Genomic DNA, 18,585 nt, shown 5'->3' on the forward strand with positions numbered 1-18,585 from the left:
CACAGCACAAACACATGCCAAGTTCCCTCAGGTAATGCCAACATCACAACACAGGTGACTTGAAATTCACTGGGCACCGCCAATGTGGATGCTGATCCAGTTTGACTTGCGATCATCAGAGTAGGAACATCTGTGTGGGAGTAAATCCTCATTTGGAGCCTCATTAATTGTGTTTCTAGGTTGAAGACGTTTGAAAGTGGGCTGTCGGTGAAGAATACATGACCCGCTTCTATCATCATTCACTGGATGGATTAAATCAACTCTCATCATTCCTGATCTACCGTGAGGAATGGGATTAATCAATCGGAGACAGTACATCTATCTGCAAATTAAAAACTGCGCTCATCAGTGAGCACGTAGCGCCGTGATTCTGCTGTTATTTTAGTGATGTGTTGAGTGGGTGGCTTCTTCGCAACAAGAAAACGTCAGTCATAAATGGCTCACATGCGTAAACTGACCAGTTTTATAACTAAATGTTAGAGTGACTATTCATTGCCATAAGATTTTTAGGAATTAAACTTTAAGGACCACTAGTTCATAGAAAATATATTTCTGGAAGTGGAAAACATTCAATATAACTTCCAATCTTCCCAGAACTGAACATCCCATTGAAATGCATTGGACCTTGAAAGAGCTATGTATATACAAATGTCCATAAACCTCCTTGAGCTGAAGCAACATTGTAAGGCACAATTTAAGAGAGCAATCAAGACACACAGAAAACAATGACCTTAAATTCTTCAAACAAAGAAGAACCACCCATGAGAAAACTTTCTTTTTCACATGACTATAAATTGGCTGTAGATGTGAATGTGAGCAAGAATGGTCGTAACCCTCAACTTGTTGGCCCTGTGATAGATCAGCAACCTGTCCAGGGTGCATCCTTCCTTTCCTCTTATGACAGCTGGCATAGGTTTTAGGCCCCCATGACCCTGAATAGGAAAACTGGCAGAAGATAGACGGGTGGAAAAGTTTAGGAAAAAAGATAGCTGGTGAACAGGTTCCAAATCTTAGAAAAATGTTATGATGGTGATTGAGTAAAACTCAAAATGATAGCTGAGCAGGTTTTAATTTAGTCTTGTATTTTTCATCTTTGGTTTGCTGTTACAAATGTCTTCAGTCTCTCACTCGTGTAGATGATGAGTGGCTCTTGAGAAAGCTGCCAGGGCTGCTTGATTATGGAAAAAACAAAACAAAACTTAATAGCACTTATTTTGCCCACTGCTGAGATCACAGTTGTTTAATACAATTACACACAGACTTTAGGAAAATTGTAGTCTTATATACTTTAAAAAGGTTGACCTTTGGATTAATTTGAGTTTAAATAACTTTAATAATAATTCAACTGAAGATGACTAAATAAATAATTTAGTCATTCAGGGCGATCGTGGCTCAAGAGTTCGTCTTGTAATCGGAAGGTTGCCGGTTCGAGCCCCGGCTCGGACCGTCTCGGTCATTGTGTGCAAGGCACTTCACCTACCGTCTACTGGTGATGGCCAGAGGTGCTGATATGGCAGCCTCGCTTCTGTCAGTCTGCCCCAGGGCAGCTGTGGCTACAACTGTAGCTTGCCTCCACCAGTGTGAGAGTGAATGAATAGTGAAATTGTAAAGCGCTTTGAGGGTCTCGAAAAGCGCTATATAAATGCAATCCATTATTATACATCATATCTTAATTTTTACCATCATAGTCACACTTGTGAGTTTCAGCAGAGACGCCAAATAAAGAGGACCGTGGTTCATGCATCATGGCAGCACATACAGCATTATAAAACAGACAACATCTACTTGATAAAGCATTGTTTCGTCTTCTTAAAAGTTCACAAAAACAGTGTGTCAAAATCTGGATCATCGTAATAATGTTGCCAGTGGTTCCCCCACTCAGCTCTTTGACTGAACCGATATACTGTATTGTCAGTAATTGTTCAGTTGCATGGTGGGATTTAGTCACAGCTTTTGCTGACAGCTGATTATATCACTTTGTCACGACACTGACAAAGACATACTTTTCAGTGAAAGCTGAAATGATTTCACTTTGAATCAAGCTGCTTGTTCTTCAACTCTGAAAAAGGCGTACCTTTGCAGTCCAATGACATTTTTTTAACCTTAGTCTTGCTTCTGCACACATGGTAGATTTTAAATCAAACAATCAACATGTGATGTGCAGATTTTCGAAGTTTCCGATTTTTAATTCAGGGGGTTTAACAAAAGTAGTGCATCAACTGATTGTAAATTACAGCCATAGCATATGCAGAGAAATGAGGGTGTGACTGTATGCAGATAGTATGCACAGTGCAGGCTGCAAACATAGCCTGTGGATTCCTTAATCTAAATATAGCAGTAAGCGGTTTACACATTCACCTAATAAGCGGGAAATCTCTGGTTCGATCCCAAGGGGAGACACAAATCCCTTTGGGGTTACATCAGGAAGGCCAACCTACGGTAAAAAATCTGCCAAATCAAACATGCGAGCTACCCCTGTGGCGACCTCTTGTGAATAAGACTGCAGCTTAAAGTAGCTTTCTACAGGACTATACTGTGTGCACAGATGCAGCCAAATACTGCAAAACTGGAACACCATGTCAAAGTGCAAATGGATAATGACCCAAAGAATACTGCAAGAGCAACCGAAGAGTTTCACAATGCACAGAAATGGGATATTCTTCAATGACTAAGCCAGTCATCCAATCTGAGCCCAACAGAGTGTGTTTTATAGTTTCTGAAGACCAAACTCAAAGCACATACACCCAAAAGCAGCAACAGAAGGTCGCTGAGCATCTCATGCAGGAAAAAGAGCATTTGATGATCTCCATGGGTTCTAGACTTCAGGCAGTCACTGACTGCGCAGGATTTTCACAGAAGTATTAAAAATAACCTATTTCAAATTATGCTGGTTTTGTTAGGGTCCCTGGGTCGTCGACCCAGTGTTTTGTGTTCTTGGTTCTTTGATTTTGTTATTTCATTATATTCTAGCTTTGCTTTATGGGTTTTAGGATTATTCTTAGTTTAGGTTCTCTGGGTGGGGTTTGGTTAGAGTTTTAGTGTTCTGGTTTTCTGTCTGTGTTCAATAGTTGCTGTCTCCCCTGTCTGCAGTATCCCCACGTCCAGTCAGTGTCTGTGTCTGCCCTGGTCCCACGTCTCTGTTCCCTTTGTTATAGTGCTTGCCTGTGAGTCTGTGTTATGTTTCCTGTTTTACTTTGAAAGTCCATGTCTCATGTTAATGTGTCTGGTTTTGCTTCCCCTTGTCTCGTTAGGCCTGATCTGCCCCAGCTGTGTTTCCCTCCTGTTGCCCATTCCCTGATTGCTCCCTCTATGTATTTAAGCCCTGTGTTTCAGTTTGTCAGTGTCATGATCTACTCGTATCTTGCTGTGTGTGCTGTCTGCGTAGGTGTATTTTGTAGTCTCAGTTTTGTTACACTTTTGAGTTCAGCATTAAAGCTGTGCTGAACGTTTGTCTCCGGAGTCTGCACTTTGGGTCCTTTTCCTGCCTGCATACAGTCGTTTCATAACAGGTTTATCTAATTACGCCTCTGTAAATGGGGGATAGTGTATAAAAATGGCTGTAATTCTTACAATGCTTACTCACTGCCTGCAATCCACATACAATCCGCATTTCGCCACACCCCCATTTAGTTATACAGCTGTAATTCTTAATCAGTCAATGCAGGACTTTGGTTAAACCCTTGAATTAAAGCTTTTTTCTTTTATCTAAAATCTCCCAAAAATGACAACAATTTCAGCATTGTCCAAATATGTATGTATTGAGTATTTCATATTCATTATCCTATGGATACACACAAACCGATGTTGTATTTTATTGTTTGTTGGTCCCTCTCTTACAGAGAGCAAACCTTGATGCTTTAGCTGATGTTTGGTTGGTCTTTAATGCCGAGCAGCTCTGCTGAGGGCTTTCTTGATCTAAAAAAAAATACAGCAGAGAGTATGGAAATCATGTATGGAAGGAGGTGTCATTGCAAAATATATGCAAAATTATGGAGTAATCAGTCCACTGCATAAAGTTTGAATCTTTTTTACACACTGTACTATAATCAAAAGAAAGACATATATTTTTGTGTCCACACAGCTGTACTCCAAATCGAGATAACCACACACAGTCTTTACTCTACACTTTTCACTTTTCATGAACAAATCGCAGCACTGCAGGTTTCTTCATTTCAACACTGACACTCCACTGCACTTTGCTGCCCTCCTATGTGCTTTAATGGAACTAACAGTACATACAGTTGAATGCATCCAAAAACACCCTAGCAAAGGCTGGATCACCAAATCCCTCACTCTATAATTCAAAGAGCCTGAGATTAAAAAAAAAAGGGCTTTAATGGTCTTAGTGCTTATAGGGTGTTGGTGTTAAACCATACATGTGTAAAAACGGATCTCTACTTTTGCTTCCCTTGGAAGAAAGACAAAAAGGTTATATGCAGTTATAGTCTTACCTGAGCCACTGATTTCCAAAGCTAGGTAACCATCAATCAAGGAGCTGAACCCTGTCAGCCCACCCATGGCAGCATAAGGGACATCCCTGCCCACAGGCTGACCCCGTGCCTGCCTCTCCAGTTTTGTCTCAACCTGCCAAGAAGATAGAGCAAACACAATAAAGTTTTATTTGAAATTATGCAGAGTAATAGAAATCTAGATCTAGCATCTGCTTCTTTAACAAGAAGAAAACATGTTTGATGTTTGAGTTGTCTTACCAGAGTCTGGTGTTCAGAGCTGGGCTGGCCACACCCACAGGTGTAGGGACTCTGGAATCCAGAACAAGAACTGCCTGATAAAAAAGTCAGCAGAACAAGAGTCCACATAGGTGCTGGAGTTCACACTGAGTGGAGTAAACCTGTAATACAGTTTTAAAATGTAGTGATTTCAGACTCACAAGACTTGCACAAGTGGCCTGCTGCTTCACTGTGATGTTGAGGTAAGTGTTTACACCTGCAGCGCACAGGGTTTGGTCCAAGCCGAGGGACGTACTCGTAGGCAGGGCAGCAGCATCCCTTGACTCTGCATGGTAAGGCCAGGGGTCGCTCAGAGGGAACCACTTCCCAGTCTGTTTTATGTTGCTTGTACCTGGATTACATTTCATTACTGAGCATGTGCAAGAGAGAAGGATGTCTGAGTGTGTGAGTTATAAAGGAATGTGTTACCTATGTGCACAGAAGCACTGTGTTTCTGGGCCAATCAGCTTACAGTCAATACCCCCAGGCACTCCATAGCTCACATATAACCGGTTTTTAAGTCGCTGAGAAAACATCTTCTTCCTGTATTCCTCATATTGCTCTGGAGTGAAGAGCTTTTCTCCATCATCATCACCCACAATCCTTCAGAAGACGAACCACCAATAGGAATAATATTACATACAGTTAAATCTATTTATATTCCTTGTTTTCCTATAATACGAGCTTATCTAAGTGTAATAGCATAGTCGCTATGTTAACTTTGGCAAAAGCTGTCACGTGACGGTGACTGAAAACCCAAAACCATCAGTCAAAAGACACTCGCCAAACAAACCTTCTGTATTCCCAGTAGTCATCAACTGCTTTTAAAGCGGATTGATCGAGATCTATTTTCTCCATGTTGTTAGAGGGTTTAACTTGTAGCTGTAGCTCGCTCCTTGCACAGTAGCTACTCTTTGTGTTTACAACCAGTTTTAAAATTGCCATGGAGATGGTTTTAGACTTCCCTCTAACGGGCGCAGGGTGAACTACACACACGCGCACACAAAGCAATGACGGATTTGTGGCTTGCTATCGTCGTGAACGTTACAATATGCCGTATGATTTTTTTTTTACGGAATAAACTCATTGTTACTTAAAGGTTTCCCCTTAAATAATACTCGTAGATAAACGAAAATAATTCAATAAAATATTTGGTTAGAGGCGATACACCACGATAAGTAGGGTATGAATACATTTCCCATAATTCAATAGCACTGACGCATGCACGAGACGTCCAGTGGAACCATGACATTCAGCGCAGTTGCATGCTTGGAATTTAGCTGCCGACTTTTGCATACAGAGACCCCGTCGGTTTTTCGAGACTGTGTCGGAAGGCGGCGGAATGACTTTGAGCCGGAAAAGACACCTTCACTCGAAGTTCGGTAGCTAACTTTTCGTTAACGGAAACAAAGGGAGGGTGCCGTTCACAACACAGCAACAACAGCCCTGGGTTGCCAAACAACAAGCATCATTCAGTGTCAGCCACCGGTAGCCGCTGGAGCTCACAGTCGCCTCGTCACTGCCTATCTGCAGCCTGCAAATTTCCGCTTCAGTTCAAGTTAGTTTCCCAGATAACACGGTGGGTTGAAATGTGTGTGTTTTTTTTTTTTAAATGTTTTGGGACACGAAAAAGGTTTACCTTCCCTTTTCGCTGTTGACTGTATGGTTTCAGTGCTGGCGAGCAGAAATGTCGAGCTAACGTGAAATATCGACAGAGTTGGAAACCGCTTCAGTGACTGTTAAGTAGTTAAAAACAAATGTCCCGAAATGCCTATCAGAAACGAAGCACACGTGTGGTTTGGATTCGTTTTCAGTGCTGGGTTGGATAATCTACTTTAAACATGTTTATTTTATATTCTGCTAGGTGATAAACAGGTTCAGTAAGTTCTGTATTTTGTTTTTTTGTAAAACCCAAGCACTGTTGACAGTTCGGTATTGCATACCTGTCGCCCAATTGAACCATTCGCTGACCCTGCCAGTTGTTTGCCTGTGCAGATGACATGCGACAGCTGTTGTGGTCAATATTTAACTTCTGGGATAGATGTGAATGGCTGGTAAGGAGTCCGATAAGCCATGCGCCCGATTAGGCACGCTGTGTTAAACAGTCCTCTAACCAGGTGGAAGATTATTTGTCTGAAACGTTTGTGTTTCCATGAAATTATGGTCCGGTCATGACAAGAGTCTCACTTCCTGACTTACTTATACCGTTACTTTAAGAATTTCTTCCTAGTTGAGTTTGTATTTGCTGATAACTGGTTTTGCCCAGGTCACAGAAAGGACATGTTTGCGTGTATGAGAAGCATCACTTAACAGATTGTGTTACTCATCTTTTCATAATTTATCTGCTCAATCACCATCTCCTCTCCAGCCTCACAAAAAGAAGTGACACTCCCTCACCCAAGAGATTTTTCAGAAAATGAACCTGGTGACAAAGTTGTGAAAGCTGAGAAATTGTCTAATGTGCTTTGACTGTGCACAGTGCGCTTGCAGATTATTTGTCACTATTGTGCCCATTGTGGGATTGGGGTATGAATGCCCTCTGTCTGTTTCTCTCTCCCCTATTTGGAGCTGCAAAGTAGGTACGGTGAAATCTAAACTAGTAATCAGGTTTCTGGGCTAAGAGGGCTGAAAGAGATTTGTAGCTTAGTGTTTGTAACCAAAAGCAGTAAAAGGGGGAAAATGTCACTAGTAACAACAAGGTATTTCAGGAAACCTTGCTATTAATGATAAGATAGATGTGATAATTCACATGAGGTTGTGCTTTCATTAACTCACCCAGAAATACTCATTCTGTGTTTAAAAACATTGTGAGCCCTTACAAATTTAGAGGATGAACAAAAATGAGACTGCAATGGGTTTAAGCTTTTTTTTCTTTTAATCATGACATTGCAGCACTGCAAAAAAAAAAATCCATCTCATCCATTTTCTTCTGCTCATCCTTATTAGGGTCGTGGGGGGCTGGAGGCTATTCCAGCTACCATAGGGCATGAGATGGTGTACACCCTGGGGAGGTCGCCAGTCTGAAGCAAGGCTAACACACAGAGAGAGAGAGAGAATCAGTCACACTCGCATTAACACCTGTGTATAATTTAGAATCACAAGTTAACCTTATCTCACTAACTGCATGTCTTTGGATTGTGGGAGGGAGTTTTGCTGCAGTGTTTAAAGTAATTGTTTTGTCAGATTTTTCATTGCATCCCTAATGTAAGCATGTTTTTCCTTCTATATTAATGTTGTTATTTCTGTCTGTTGTCTTCTTTTTCTTGTTCTTGTTTGTTTTTAAAGCATTTTCAGCCATGTCTGCTGATCCCCTGCCTAAAACCCCAGTCTGCATTGGTGATTTGGTCTCACACATCTTGCAACCCAAGCACCTTTCCAAACACCCCTGAGTGCCGATGTCTGTGGCTACACTTCTTGGCTTCTGCTGTTACTCCAGACTTCTTCATATCCCCTCACGATGAGCAGGATGTGCAGCAGACTTTGACAGCTTTGACCTCTGTTTGACTAAGGACAGCAGGATTTGTTTCCTGCAGGAACTGCTACGTTGTCAAGCTGATTGTTTAAAAATTCAAAGAACTCAAGACCTTCAGCCTCAGACCGGGCATTCATAGCCACCTTTCCCCTTCACCACAGTACCATGCTGGCTGCACTACTGCGTAGGAACATGTCTCAGAAGCTGAGTATGCTACTCCTGGCATTTGGCCTGGCATGGGGACTTATGCTGCTGAGGTACACTGTGCAGCAGCCTCGCCATCAGAGCAGTGCAGAGTTGCGTGAGAAGATACTGGAGCTAAGCCGGCGATATGTCAAAGTGCTGACAGAAGAGAACCAGAATGCACCAGGTGGGCCACAAGGAACCTCCATGGCAGGATATGGTAAGAATTTAGAAAAATTCAGAAGTGGTGCAATATTACCATACTTTTTAAATGGAAAGTATGATGATATTGCACCATATTTTACTAATACCTACATGACAAGTGTGTCTCATAGTTGCAAGAAAAGCAACCTCAAGGACTGATTTTTTCCCCCTTCTGTCTTTTTCTCTGTACTTTACTCAAACAGCTGACCTGAAGAGGACTATAGCTGTGTTACTGGATGACATTCTGACACGGCTTGTAAAACTGGAGGGGAAAATTGAACTGGTGGTCAATTCCTCCTCTACAAACAGCTCCCACACAGCAGGGGGCCTGCTTGCATCTGCTCCTGTAGCCCTGCAGAAACCTGTGAAGCAGCAGGAGAAACCTGGAAGTCACCCAGGGACATATCGCCTTCATCCACACATACCTAATAGGGCCCGACCACATTAAGAAGGCCAAATATTATATCTTTTTTTTTTTTGTTTGTTAAATAAGCACACCAAGTTTTACATCTTTCATTGCTAATGAAGCAACATCAGATAAATAAAGAGCTACAGGGATTCTTATGGATGCCCAGAAGCTTAAGTTATGGAATGTGTCTCAGAAATATTCATCCAACTCAGAAGAAAGAGGACCTCTTTAGTCTCTCAATGCTGATATTTATTTCATTTTTTTGTACCAATACTTCCAGCACATCTTTTTCTTGTTTTGTATTTCTATTGCTGAAACTATTATGCCTATTTTTTCAAATGTAAGGTGACTGTTTAAGTATATGCCAAAAGCAGATGCTTGAAACTGTTCCTGAATTCTAAATGCTTAATCATAAAACCAGCTTAAAATGCTCCCATCGCCAACAAGTTACAGTACTACTTCAACATATCAAAATGCTGTACATGTATGATAGCTTAGAATACAGTTTTAGTTTTTTGCTGCCACGATTGCTAAGAACTAAAGAACTTGAAGATTCTTCCTTTAGCTTACAGCTAATGAGGTTTTAAGGCAAAATTAACTAGGTAGTTTTCTTGTAACAAAAAATCCAAAGAATATTATTTGCACTCCATGTGAAGGCAATATAAATGTGTATGTGCTGTTGCTGTGAGACGTATGGAGAATATCATGGGATGATGCCTATTTGCCGCTGTAAATGCGTGCGAGTGTGTGTGCTTGCTCGGTCTCACTTCAAATCCAGTAGCTCAAAGAGACTGAATGTATATGCAGTGAGTTTTTAGCCCACTAATGCTGTTAGGATAAGTGACTCACTGCTTACACATATTCATGGTGCACTGTGATTATAGAAACCTTTTAAAATTAAATCATCTGCATTGGACCTGTGCTCTTAGCATAGTTAACACTGGTTTGTCCACCAAGAAAGAAAAACTTGTTGGTCGTTATATTGGATTTGCAACATTTTTATCAACATTTCTTCCTTTTTTTTGGCAGGAGGGGGATGATACAAAACACAGCATGAGTGGCAGAATAAAAGTGAGGAAAAATAAGGCAGTTAAAGCAGCTTTGTTTCAGCTTAACAGTATGTGGCGATCACAGGACTAAATAATCGAGTAGTGCCGCGACCTTAATTTGCTACATGATGCAATGAAGTAAAAATGATAAGGTGGTGACCTGATGGGAGATGTCTTTACTCACACAACCCTATTTTCCAAAAAAACAAAAAAACAAACAAACTGTAAAATAACTGATTAAAAAAAAAATAATAATAATTTAAGCAGTAGCAGCATGCTTCCCAGAAAGCCTAGTCCAACACTAAAAGAAAAATGCAGTTTAGTCCAGTACTAGGTATAATGCATGTCTGGGAATCTTTATTTAAATACAACAAAAAGAGCACTACTATTTGTTCATGTTTTTATTGAGAAGTAGAATAAAAACTTCACCATCTTCCAATGTGTATGAAGAAGGAAAGAAGACACAACTCCAGGAGCATAATGTAGAAAACAACTTTGTTGCTAACCCGTGGACTTTATTTTATGACCTCAAGCTAAAGTGTCACACTGCAGGAATAAAGTTGCTTAATATTTAACTGCAGCTGGACGTTTGTCTTTTTTGTAACTTGTATTTGGTGGAGCTTTTTTTTTCTTTTTTAGGAAATGGGGTTGTAAAGTGTGATTTAGACTTCTGCGGAAAATCTGGCACAACTGACTTTGCAACCGGGAGCTCCTAATACCTACACCGCAACCTTTGTCGCCATTCAAGTCGTTGACCTGTAGTTACGTTTGTCCTGAGGAGTACGTCAGGTTATACAGAAGGTTCCGGCGTAAGGTTAAAATGGGGTTCCGATTATGGTGTACATCTGACGCGGAAGTGTAATTCACCTGCAGATTAACATCATGATTTTAAAAAAAGATCACCAGTAAGTTTGTGTCCTGTCCTCTGACATAAAGAGAAGCACAGCACTGAAATACAAAGCAGGTCCTTCTTGAACATTTAAATGTTTTTTTTAAATCATGTTTCTTCACGTGACTGTAGCCTCTACTCTGCCTCCAACGATCTTAACTCTCACTCTCTACAATGAGAAATTTTGCTCTACTTGACAATAAATTACTTTATCCTGTGTGGCAGCGTTGCTTTGTACTACAACATCTTAATGTTTCTCCGCGACACTAATGGTCCGTGAAAGAACATTACAACTTCTCCGTGTGTTCGCCATGTTTTTTTTATGTCGAAAGGGGGGGGGGGGCGTGGGAGATGACGTCAGATCCTGCGGCTCATAAGCATATCAGCAACCTACGTTACGCGCCATCTTCTAGCTACTGACCAGAAAATATACGTAGCATATAAGCCCACTTGCTTATTTTTTGTCCAAATAACTGCTTTTATTAGCTATACCGAGCAATGAGTGACCTTGAGGAAGGAAACTATGAAGGGCGGGTAAGTAGTTCCCGTCGAATGATATCGGTGACATCTTCCTTTCTTCCCTTTCTCTTCCGTGTGGCTTTCAGTAAAGAACATTGTTAGGATACACTAACTACTAGCCAATGGTAATGTGTGCTAACTCTAAATAACCTGCAACGCTTCATCGGCTTGCGTTACAGTTTTCAGACAGAGGCAGAGAAATGCCTCAAGTTAACGGAAGAAAACTATGCTAATACCTGTTTTAATGTGAAAGGTTAATGCTCTGCTAGCAAGGCTGCTTCTAACAGGCGCTAGCTAGCAAGCTAGTTGGCTTAAAATAATAACCAGTGTTAAAACACTGGTGTGTGCAAATTGGCTTCATGCAGTGTGAGTTTAATTGAGTGCACCTGACTCATTCGTTAATGAAAGGAATCACAAGTTATCTCTTACGTTATGCTAGCGTCCTTTTGTGCGGATAGCTCTGCACACTTACGGGTTTTTTTGTTTTTTTTTGTCTGTAGTACTGCTTTGTGTCAGTGTATGAGGGTTAGTCCTAAGCCACTCTTCGTTCTCAGCGTTCATTCTCTGGTTTATCAGGTTGAAACATTGCTAGAAAATTCATTTAAGCTCTTTTTATTCCCACATATGTTACATTGTTCTGCTCATTTGCATAAATTCTGGGTTACTCAAACCTAATGAAGCAGCACTGTAAATGTAATGATGCATTCAGTTTTCCTTTTCATTTCATTCACGATATTCTCCTTTGCTAAAACACTCTGATCTTAATTTCATTGAATGTTCTTTTTTCATTAAGGTTATTGAACCTGAAGGATTTGAAGAGTTTTATCCAAGAATGATGAAGAAAATTTTCAAGATAAAAGAAGGCTAATGAAAACATATACAGAACAGAACATAGAGCTGGAAAGGGAGGAAGTGTACCGGAAGAATGGTGTCAGATAGACGCGCTTGCAGTGTAATGGCTAAAATGAAACAGACCTGGAATCAGAAAATGAGAAAACTGAAAAAAGAAGAATGAAGAAGGATAGAAATCCTCAGAGAAGGGAGTAGCGTGTAAAGAATCTGGAAGAATGAATGTGTCCCTAGGTTAAGTAAATATATTGTTTGTGTCAAAATGTCTTTTCTTTATCATGCTCCGTTTCTGTAACATAAGAAAATGCATGTTTTTTTTCCCCGTGTTAATAGTCCAGGTGAACATGTACATTTTTTAAAATATAGATATTTTAATAATATGCCACACAGAGGTTCATTTATTGAAATTACATGATTACTAACCCTTTTTCCCGCAGTATATAGGCTGCACATTTTAGATAAGTGTACTCTGTGTGATACTTCCATTTTATTTGACTGCTTATTGTGATTTGTATAAATAAATAAATTTTGAATGAGTAAAGGTTGTTAACATACTGCTATGGCAATAGGGGTCACGCTCCCCATCTAAATCGGATCGTGGGAGTGCAGCTCGGGTCAAGTCGGAGAGCAGGTCTCGTTCTCCGAGCCCATCCCGGGTCTCCAAACACTCCGAGTCCAGATCACGGTCTCGGTCAAAATCCAGGTAAGCTTGGCCCCCACCCTTCCCAAAACACACACACATACACACACTCTGATTATCCTAAATGTTGCCATCTTCTCTTGTGTTGAATTCACTACTTCTTCTTCATTTTTAGATCTCGTTCTAGACGGCACTCAAACCGCCGGTACAGCCGTTCACGCTCTCGGTCCTATTCCCACCGGAGGAAGTCCCGTTCTCGTTCCTACAGCCCTGAATACCGGCGCAGGAAGAGCCAGAGCACGTCCCCCATGTCAAACCGGCGCCGTCACACCGGCAGTAGGGTAAGTGTAACTCAAGATGTTGTGGAAGGAAAGGTAAAGAACGTATACATTCACAATCAGACTTGTAAAGACTGGGTTATTGTGTGTCATAGCTAGTAAGTAGTGAGGACATAAATATATATACTGCACGATATACTTAAAGTGAAAATTTATACGCTCAAAATGCTTGGGGGGGTTATTTTTAAAGGAGGCCATGCCTGTAAGTGAATTTCACACCACATTTCACTCAACACATGACACATTTTTATTTAGCGCACCTACATGTTTCCAGAGGCTTCAGGCTAATCTCAACAAAACAGTTTTGTCATTTTGGTTTATTTTTTCAGTATGTATATTATGTATGTTTGTTTGTTTGTTTTAAATTGTTATTAGGAATTACAACTGTTTTAACAGGAAGTGTTTAATTAAAAGTCTTTACAGTCCAGAGAAGTGTTCTCATTGCGTTATGTTATAAAAATATATTGTTGTGTAAAATATGTTTTATGTTATCAGTTGATTGTGGTAAATGCGGTGGGAATCCGCTTTGACATGACATTTAATAACCCCTTTGATAAACCTTCCCTCCCTTTCATTATATCAACAGAGCCATGACTTCACAAAAGAAGCATACAGTCATGGCGGTGGTGCTGATGTTAGGGTATGTGGACCTTCTGACATATTTTGGGGGGGTGAAGTAATGTTGTGTGTGGGTCAAAGTTACCACTCTCATTGCAGTGCTGCATGAGGTATAAATGCATAAATAATCATAGGGAAATTTTTAAAAATACAAATAACTTGATGTATGTGGACACTGGTTTGCAACCAGCGTCACCTTTATTATCTACAATAAGTATTAGGTCACCTAATAAATCAAGTTATATTTTGAAACTCCAGTGGAAAAGAGGCCTCAACTAACATTTAAGTACTTAAAAAAATGCTGTCACTATTTCTTTACTGTATGTTTATTTTGTTGCTCCAGTAATTGATGATTTCTGATGTGTGTGCAGTTTTAATGCATATAAAGTACAATGTGCTATATGTGTTTGACAATAATTTTTGAGCAGATCAAATGATATACTAAGTGCCCTGCCTTTTTTTTTTTTTTTTTTTTTAAAGTGACTTTAAAGATTCAAATGTAAAATGCTGGTAAAGTAAAAAGATCAGTAAAAAGATATTGTATATATTTATGCCATATGCACTAAAAGTAATGTTTCAGTGGTTCCTCATCTGCTGACATGTGCTTGCAGCACCATGTTTAACTAGTTTGACTAGCTTTCTTAAGCTCAATATTTGTAGGCCATATAATAATACAAAACAGAGCAAGCATGAGGCAAGTGAAAAGGTTTTATAGCACGTGTGTATACATAGCTCTCCCTGTGACATATTTTTGAAAGCAGTTTAAGGGGTTATTAAAGCTGTCATAGTTTACCCACTGAGAATTTATTGTGCTACTGTTTCATCATCTTTTGTTACCCCATTATACAAACATAAATTATATGGATTATATCCTTCAAAGCAATTCAATAACTGCCTCAGTTATAAGTCAAGTCACAATGTGAGAGCATGTATCCAGTGTAGGTGAAACAGCATTTTGTCCATAAGCTGCAAAACTGATCCAAAGCAACTATTAAGCATCAGCTGCATCAGTTATAAATTAATTGATTTAGTGTATTTTATTAGTGATTCTATTCTGTGCTGGGTTTTAGGGAAAGACCTTTTTCTAGCATCTGTGCATAAAGTATGTAAAGTGATCCTGTGTGTATGTGGTGGAGGGTGAAGGGGGGCATCATAAATTCATTAAATATATTCTGTATGCAAACCATTACATGGGTCGATGTGGTAAGCTACGTCATCAACTCTTACCCCTATCGCTGACCTTTCCAGGCGAACCCTGATCCGAGCACGTGTTTGGGGGTGTTTGGTTTGAGCCTGTACACGACTGAGCGTGACCTGAGAGAGGTGTTTTCACGCTACGGTCCTTTGGCTGGAGTCAACGTGGTGTATGACCAGCGCACAGGTCGCTCCCGTGGATTTGCCTTTGTTTACTTTGAGAGGCTTGAAGACTCTAAAGAGGTATGAAAAATATTTAGGGTGTTATTTATGGATCAGATGCCCAGTGGTCTTCAGACTTGATGCAAGCAACTTATTTTTATTGTAATATTGTATTTTCAGGTTATCTCGTTTTTTTTTTTAATTTACTATTTTAAATCTTTAAAAATGTTATTTAGATATCTGACTGAAAAATTTTGAAACCTATCTCAATTTTGAGTTAAGAATGGAAATGATTAAAACAAAAACATTGTTGGCAGAAATAGGCTCGTTATATCAACAAACATTATCAAAATTGCCAGAAGAAAAAATGTTTACCCCATAAAATGAAAATAGTTTTGGCTACAGTTCCTAATGTTTCTGGACTATTTCACAGTTACCCCAATAAAACAAAAAGTCCAAAAAGAGGCAGTTCTCCATTTTTGTTACCAGTTGTTTAGATTTGATTCTTCAAAGAGTTTTTTTTTTTCTTAAAAATTGGGTGTGATTACTTGAATATGCCACTAGGTGTCAGCCTTTCTTTACATTCTCTCACCACCCAATCATGGGGTCTAATATAGATGGTTTCAGTGTGCAATATTGGTGGGCCTTCATTATTTAAATACATTTTTACCAAAGAGCTTACAGTGGTCTGACAATATCTTTGTATTCTCCTCCCTTTTGTGTTCCCAGGCAATGGAGCGAGCCAATGGCATGGAGCTGGATGGGAGGCGCATCAGAGTGGATTATTCCATTACTAAACGTCCCCATACCCCTACACCAGGAATCTACATGGGCCGACCTACACAGTAAGATCAGCATTTGTGTCAAATCTTAGATACCCGTTTCCTTAACCTACTGCATGACACTGGAGCTCCATTTAAAAGCTCCATGAAGCTTAAATGCACCTCTGAGTCATACTGATTAAATGCAGTATTGTCTGTGCTTAACATGGTGCTTTTTTCCCCCTCAAATTTCTCAGAAGTCATTTTACTTTTTTTTATGTATTTATTTTTTTAATTAATTAACTTTTTTACATTTTTTACAGCAATGGTGGTGGCGGCGGTGGCGGCGGCGGTGGTGGCGGCGGTGGTGGCGGCAGCAGCAGCAGAAGGGGAAGAGAGTCATATTATGACCGCGGCTATGATCGCTACGACAGATATGATGAGTACGACTACAGATATAGGTGAGCGCTAATTTTTCTGAGTACAAAGTGTTGTAGTATTATATGGCAGAAGACGCATTTCAAGTTCCTTTTGTCTTTTTGCAGTCGCAGGCGCTCTCCATCACCGTACTACAGTCGATACAGGTCTCGCTCACGGTCTCGCTCCTACAGCCCACGTAAGTGTGAAGAGAAGTGGCGCACAAAAAGCTGGTTATTGCACTTGTTCGAACACATCTCTTGTGCTTAACTCTCTGGTCAAATGATGATCAGTCTTTTTGCACTTCAGACTTCAGCCATTTATTAACACAAATGTTTGTTGTTTCTTGTCTTTTGCAGGCCGTTACTGAGTTGCTTCTTTCAACATTCAGCATCCCTCCAATAACTGATGTGTGTGTGTGTGTGTTTGCGTGTGGTACATCAAAGTGTTTCAGAGGGAAACATTTTGATTAAGCATGTCTATATCTGCAGAACTCTTGAGTTTTAAAGTAGTTCTTGTTTACATGAAATAGATGTCTTAATTTTTAGACCTTTGGATGCATCCGTGTTGAGTTTGAGCACAGAAATCAGCACCTGTGGCTTACTCTTGCCTCATTATTAGACCGCCATCTTTCCTTCCTCCTTCATTTTCTGGAGCTCGGATCGCGTGTTTTGCTCACTTATGGTTGATCAGATTTCTTGTACTCATCACTGTTAACTTTGTATAAAAAATGGGGAAAGAAAAATGACACTGGATTTTGCAGCCTGTGTTAATGATGCACTCTGTGTGTATAAAGATAACAAATTAATGCGAGTGTTAATTTTGACACTAAATAACTTTAATGGTAACTAAATCAGGTGGTTAAAATGAAGTGCTACCAACATCAGAAGTTAAATTTTTTTTCCCCCCCAGTCAAGAAGTCATTGTTTAAGTTTTCAGAGAGTTTTAATATCATGTTTTGCAATTTGTTTTATTTTTATTGTTGTTTCTTTGTATGGAAAATACAAATTTATGAAAACCGCGGAAAGTTTAAGGCGTTTTTCTGACTTAATGTTCATGAAATTGAAGTTGGGATTTAGTTGTACAGGTGGGAGTGATTGCTGTAAGTTGAGTGGGTGAGGTGGGAAAGCAAGAGATTCACACAAGATGAATTCCAAGGTGGTGTGCACGATAAGATATCGACACAAACTTAAAGTCGCCTGCTGTATTCTTGTGTTGAAAATACAGTGTATCCTCAATATACATTCAGTTTACTTTCATTAAGATGACACCAAGGAAAATAAACACAACGGCTTTTAGCAAGACTTTTATTCGACTGAGTTAATAAAATACAAAGTTCACATGGAGGGGTAATACATTAAAATGCACTAACTTCTTCACCGTTGTGACAGTGGATATTACATAATGAAAAGGAGACAACATGATTAGATTTGTTTTGCATACAATGGTGTTACCAGCCACAGGTACAACAACCCTGCAGAATGCATGAAACCACCATGATCACTCACTCTGTCCCCCACAAAGACAGCTAAAATTTGAACAGATTGAGAGGAAATGGGATTTTGACACAGCGGATAATCACAAAAGTAAACCTGAAGGAATGAAGGGTCCTTTATCTGTAGACCATGGGACCAATAACAAGGCACTTCATTCAAATGGGGTTAATAATCACTGCTGACATGTCATGGGGCCCCTCAGAGTTATGCATTCATTCCTAGTCATTCACATAATTCTTATGATTCCAAGGTAACTACTAGCTCGAAGGACACAAGGGTCAAAAACTCAACACTTTATCGTCGTCTATATCATCTCTAAGTGTGCCTGAGCATTCACTTTCACATTTTCATGAGTGAACTTGCACTTGTACGTACACTTGTTCCTATAAACATTTGATTGATGAAGCAAATTACACAGTTGTTTCCTGATCTGCAGTCCTGTGGTAGCCAAATTAGCGTTCAGCGTAGAGAGCAGGTGCAGGGAAATGAGAGAATCCAGGACATTTTCTAGATTGTATAGTTACATGTGCAGTTGTGGGGGGGTTTTTTTAGTCACTGAAATTGTCCTATGACCCAGGTGTCATGGCAGGGGTCGAGAACCAGAAGGAAATATGTTTAAGGGTTAGCGAGATATTATTGGGATTCCATAAATTACACC

The 18,585-nt window shown here is 39.9% G+C and overlaps 3 protein-coding genes across 7 annotated transcripts; 2 read left to right on the plus strand and 1 right to left on the minus strand.

Moving 5' to 3' along the window:
* Positions 1 to 3,731: 3,731 nt before the first annotated feature.
* fam221a (family with sequence similarity 221 member A) lies at positions 3,732 to 6,035 on the minus strand. Of its 2 annotated transcripts, none has more exons than XM_005728758.2 (6): positions 5,947 to 6,035; positions 5,157 to 5,330; positions 4,889 to 5,079; positions 4,710 to 4,783; positions 4,452 to 4,584; positions 3,732 to 3,915 (listed from the first exon to the last, which is right to left on the minus strand). In XM_005728758.2, the coding sequence occupies exons 1-6, from the start codon at positions 6,021 to 6,023 to the stop codon at positions 3,812 to 3,814; spliced, it is 753 nt and encodes a 250-aa protein (XP_005728815.1). In that variant the 5' UTR covers positions 6,024 to 6,035; the 3' UTR covers positions 3,732 to 3,811. The 2 variants fall into 2 exon arrangements, with proteins under 2 accessions (XP_005728815.1, XP_005728814.1); XM_005728757.2 differs by lacking the exon at positions 5,947 to 6,035 and adding an exon at positions 5,521 to 5,858.
* A 185-nt stretch (positions 6,036 to 6,220) lies between these two features.
* ccdc126 (coiled-coil domain containing 126) lies at positions 6,221 to 9,062 on the plus strand. Of its 3 annotated transcripts, XM_005728761.1 has the most exons (4): positions 6,249 to 6,306; positions 7,674 to 7,894; positions 8,013 to 8,602; positions 8,790 to 9,062. In XM_005728761.1, exons 3-4 carry the CDS (start codon positions 8,365 to 8,367, stop codon positions 9,032 to 9,034), a joined length of 483 nt encoding a protein of 160 aa, XP_005728818.1. In that variant the 5' UTR covers positions 6,249 to 6,306; positions 7,674 to 7,894; positions 8,013 to 8,364; the 3' UTR covers positions 9,035 to 9,062. The 3 variants fall into 3 exon arrangements, with proteins under 3 accessions (XP_005728817.1, XP_005728816.1, XP_005728818.1); XM_005728760.1 differs by lacking the exon at positions 7,674 to 7,894 and having other exon boundaries at positions 6,221 to 6,285; XM_005728759.1 differs by lacking the exon at positions 7,674 to 7,894 and having other exon boundaries at positions 6,242 to 6,306.
* Positions 9,063 to 11,295: 2,233 nt separating this feature from the next.
* Positions 11,296 to 17,735, plus strand: tra2a (transformer 2 alpha homolog). Of its 2 annotated transcripts, none has more exons than XM_005728762.1 (9): positions 11,296 to 11,467; positions 12,871 to 13,004; positions 13,117 to 13,282; positions 13,866 to 13,919; positions 15,146 to 15,334; positions 15,983 to 16,098; positions 16,338 to 16,475; positions 16,560 to 16,630; positions 16,791 to 17,735. In XM_005728762.1, exons 1-9 carry the CDS (start codon positions 11,432 to 11,434, stop codon positions 16,799 to 16,801), a joined length of 915 nt encoding a protein of 304 aa, XP_005728819.1. In that variant the 5' UTR covers positions 11,296 to 11,431; the 3' UTR covers positions 16,802 to 17,735. The 2 variants fall into 2 exon arrangements, with proteins under 2 accessions (XP_005728819.1, XP_005728820.1); XM_005728763.1 differs by lacking the exon at positions 11,296 to 11,467 and adding an exon at positions 11,476 to 11,577.
* Positions 17,736 to 18,585: the final 850 nt, after the last annotated feature.

Source organism: Pundamilia nyererei, unplaced genomic scaffold (genome assembly GCF_000239375.1).
Source record: "Pundamilia nyererei isolate P.nyererei 1_Seehausen unplaced genomic scaffold, PunNye1.0 scaffold00030, whole genome shotgun sequence".
NCBI classification, from domain to species: domain Eukaryota; kingdom Metazoa; phylum Chordata; class Actinopteri; order Cichliformes; family Cichlidae; genus Pundamilia; species Pundamilia nyererei.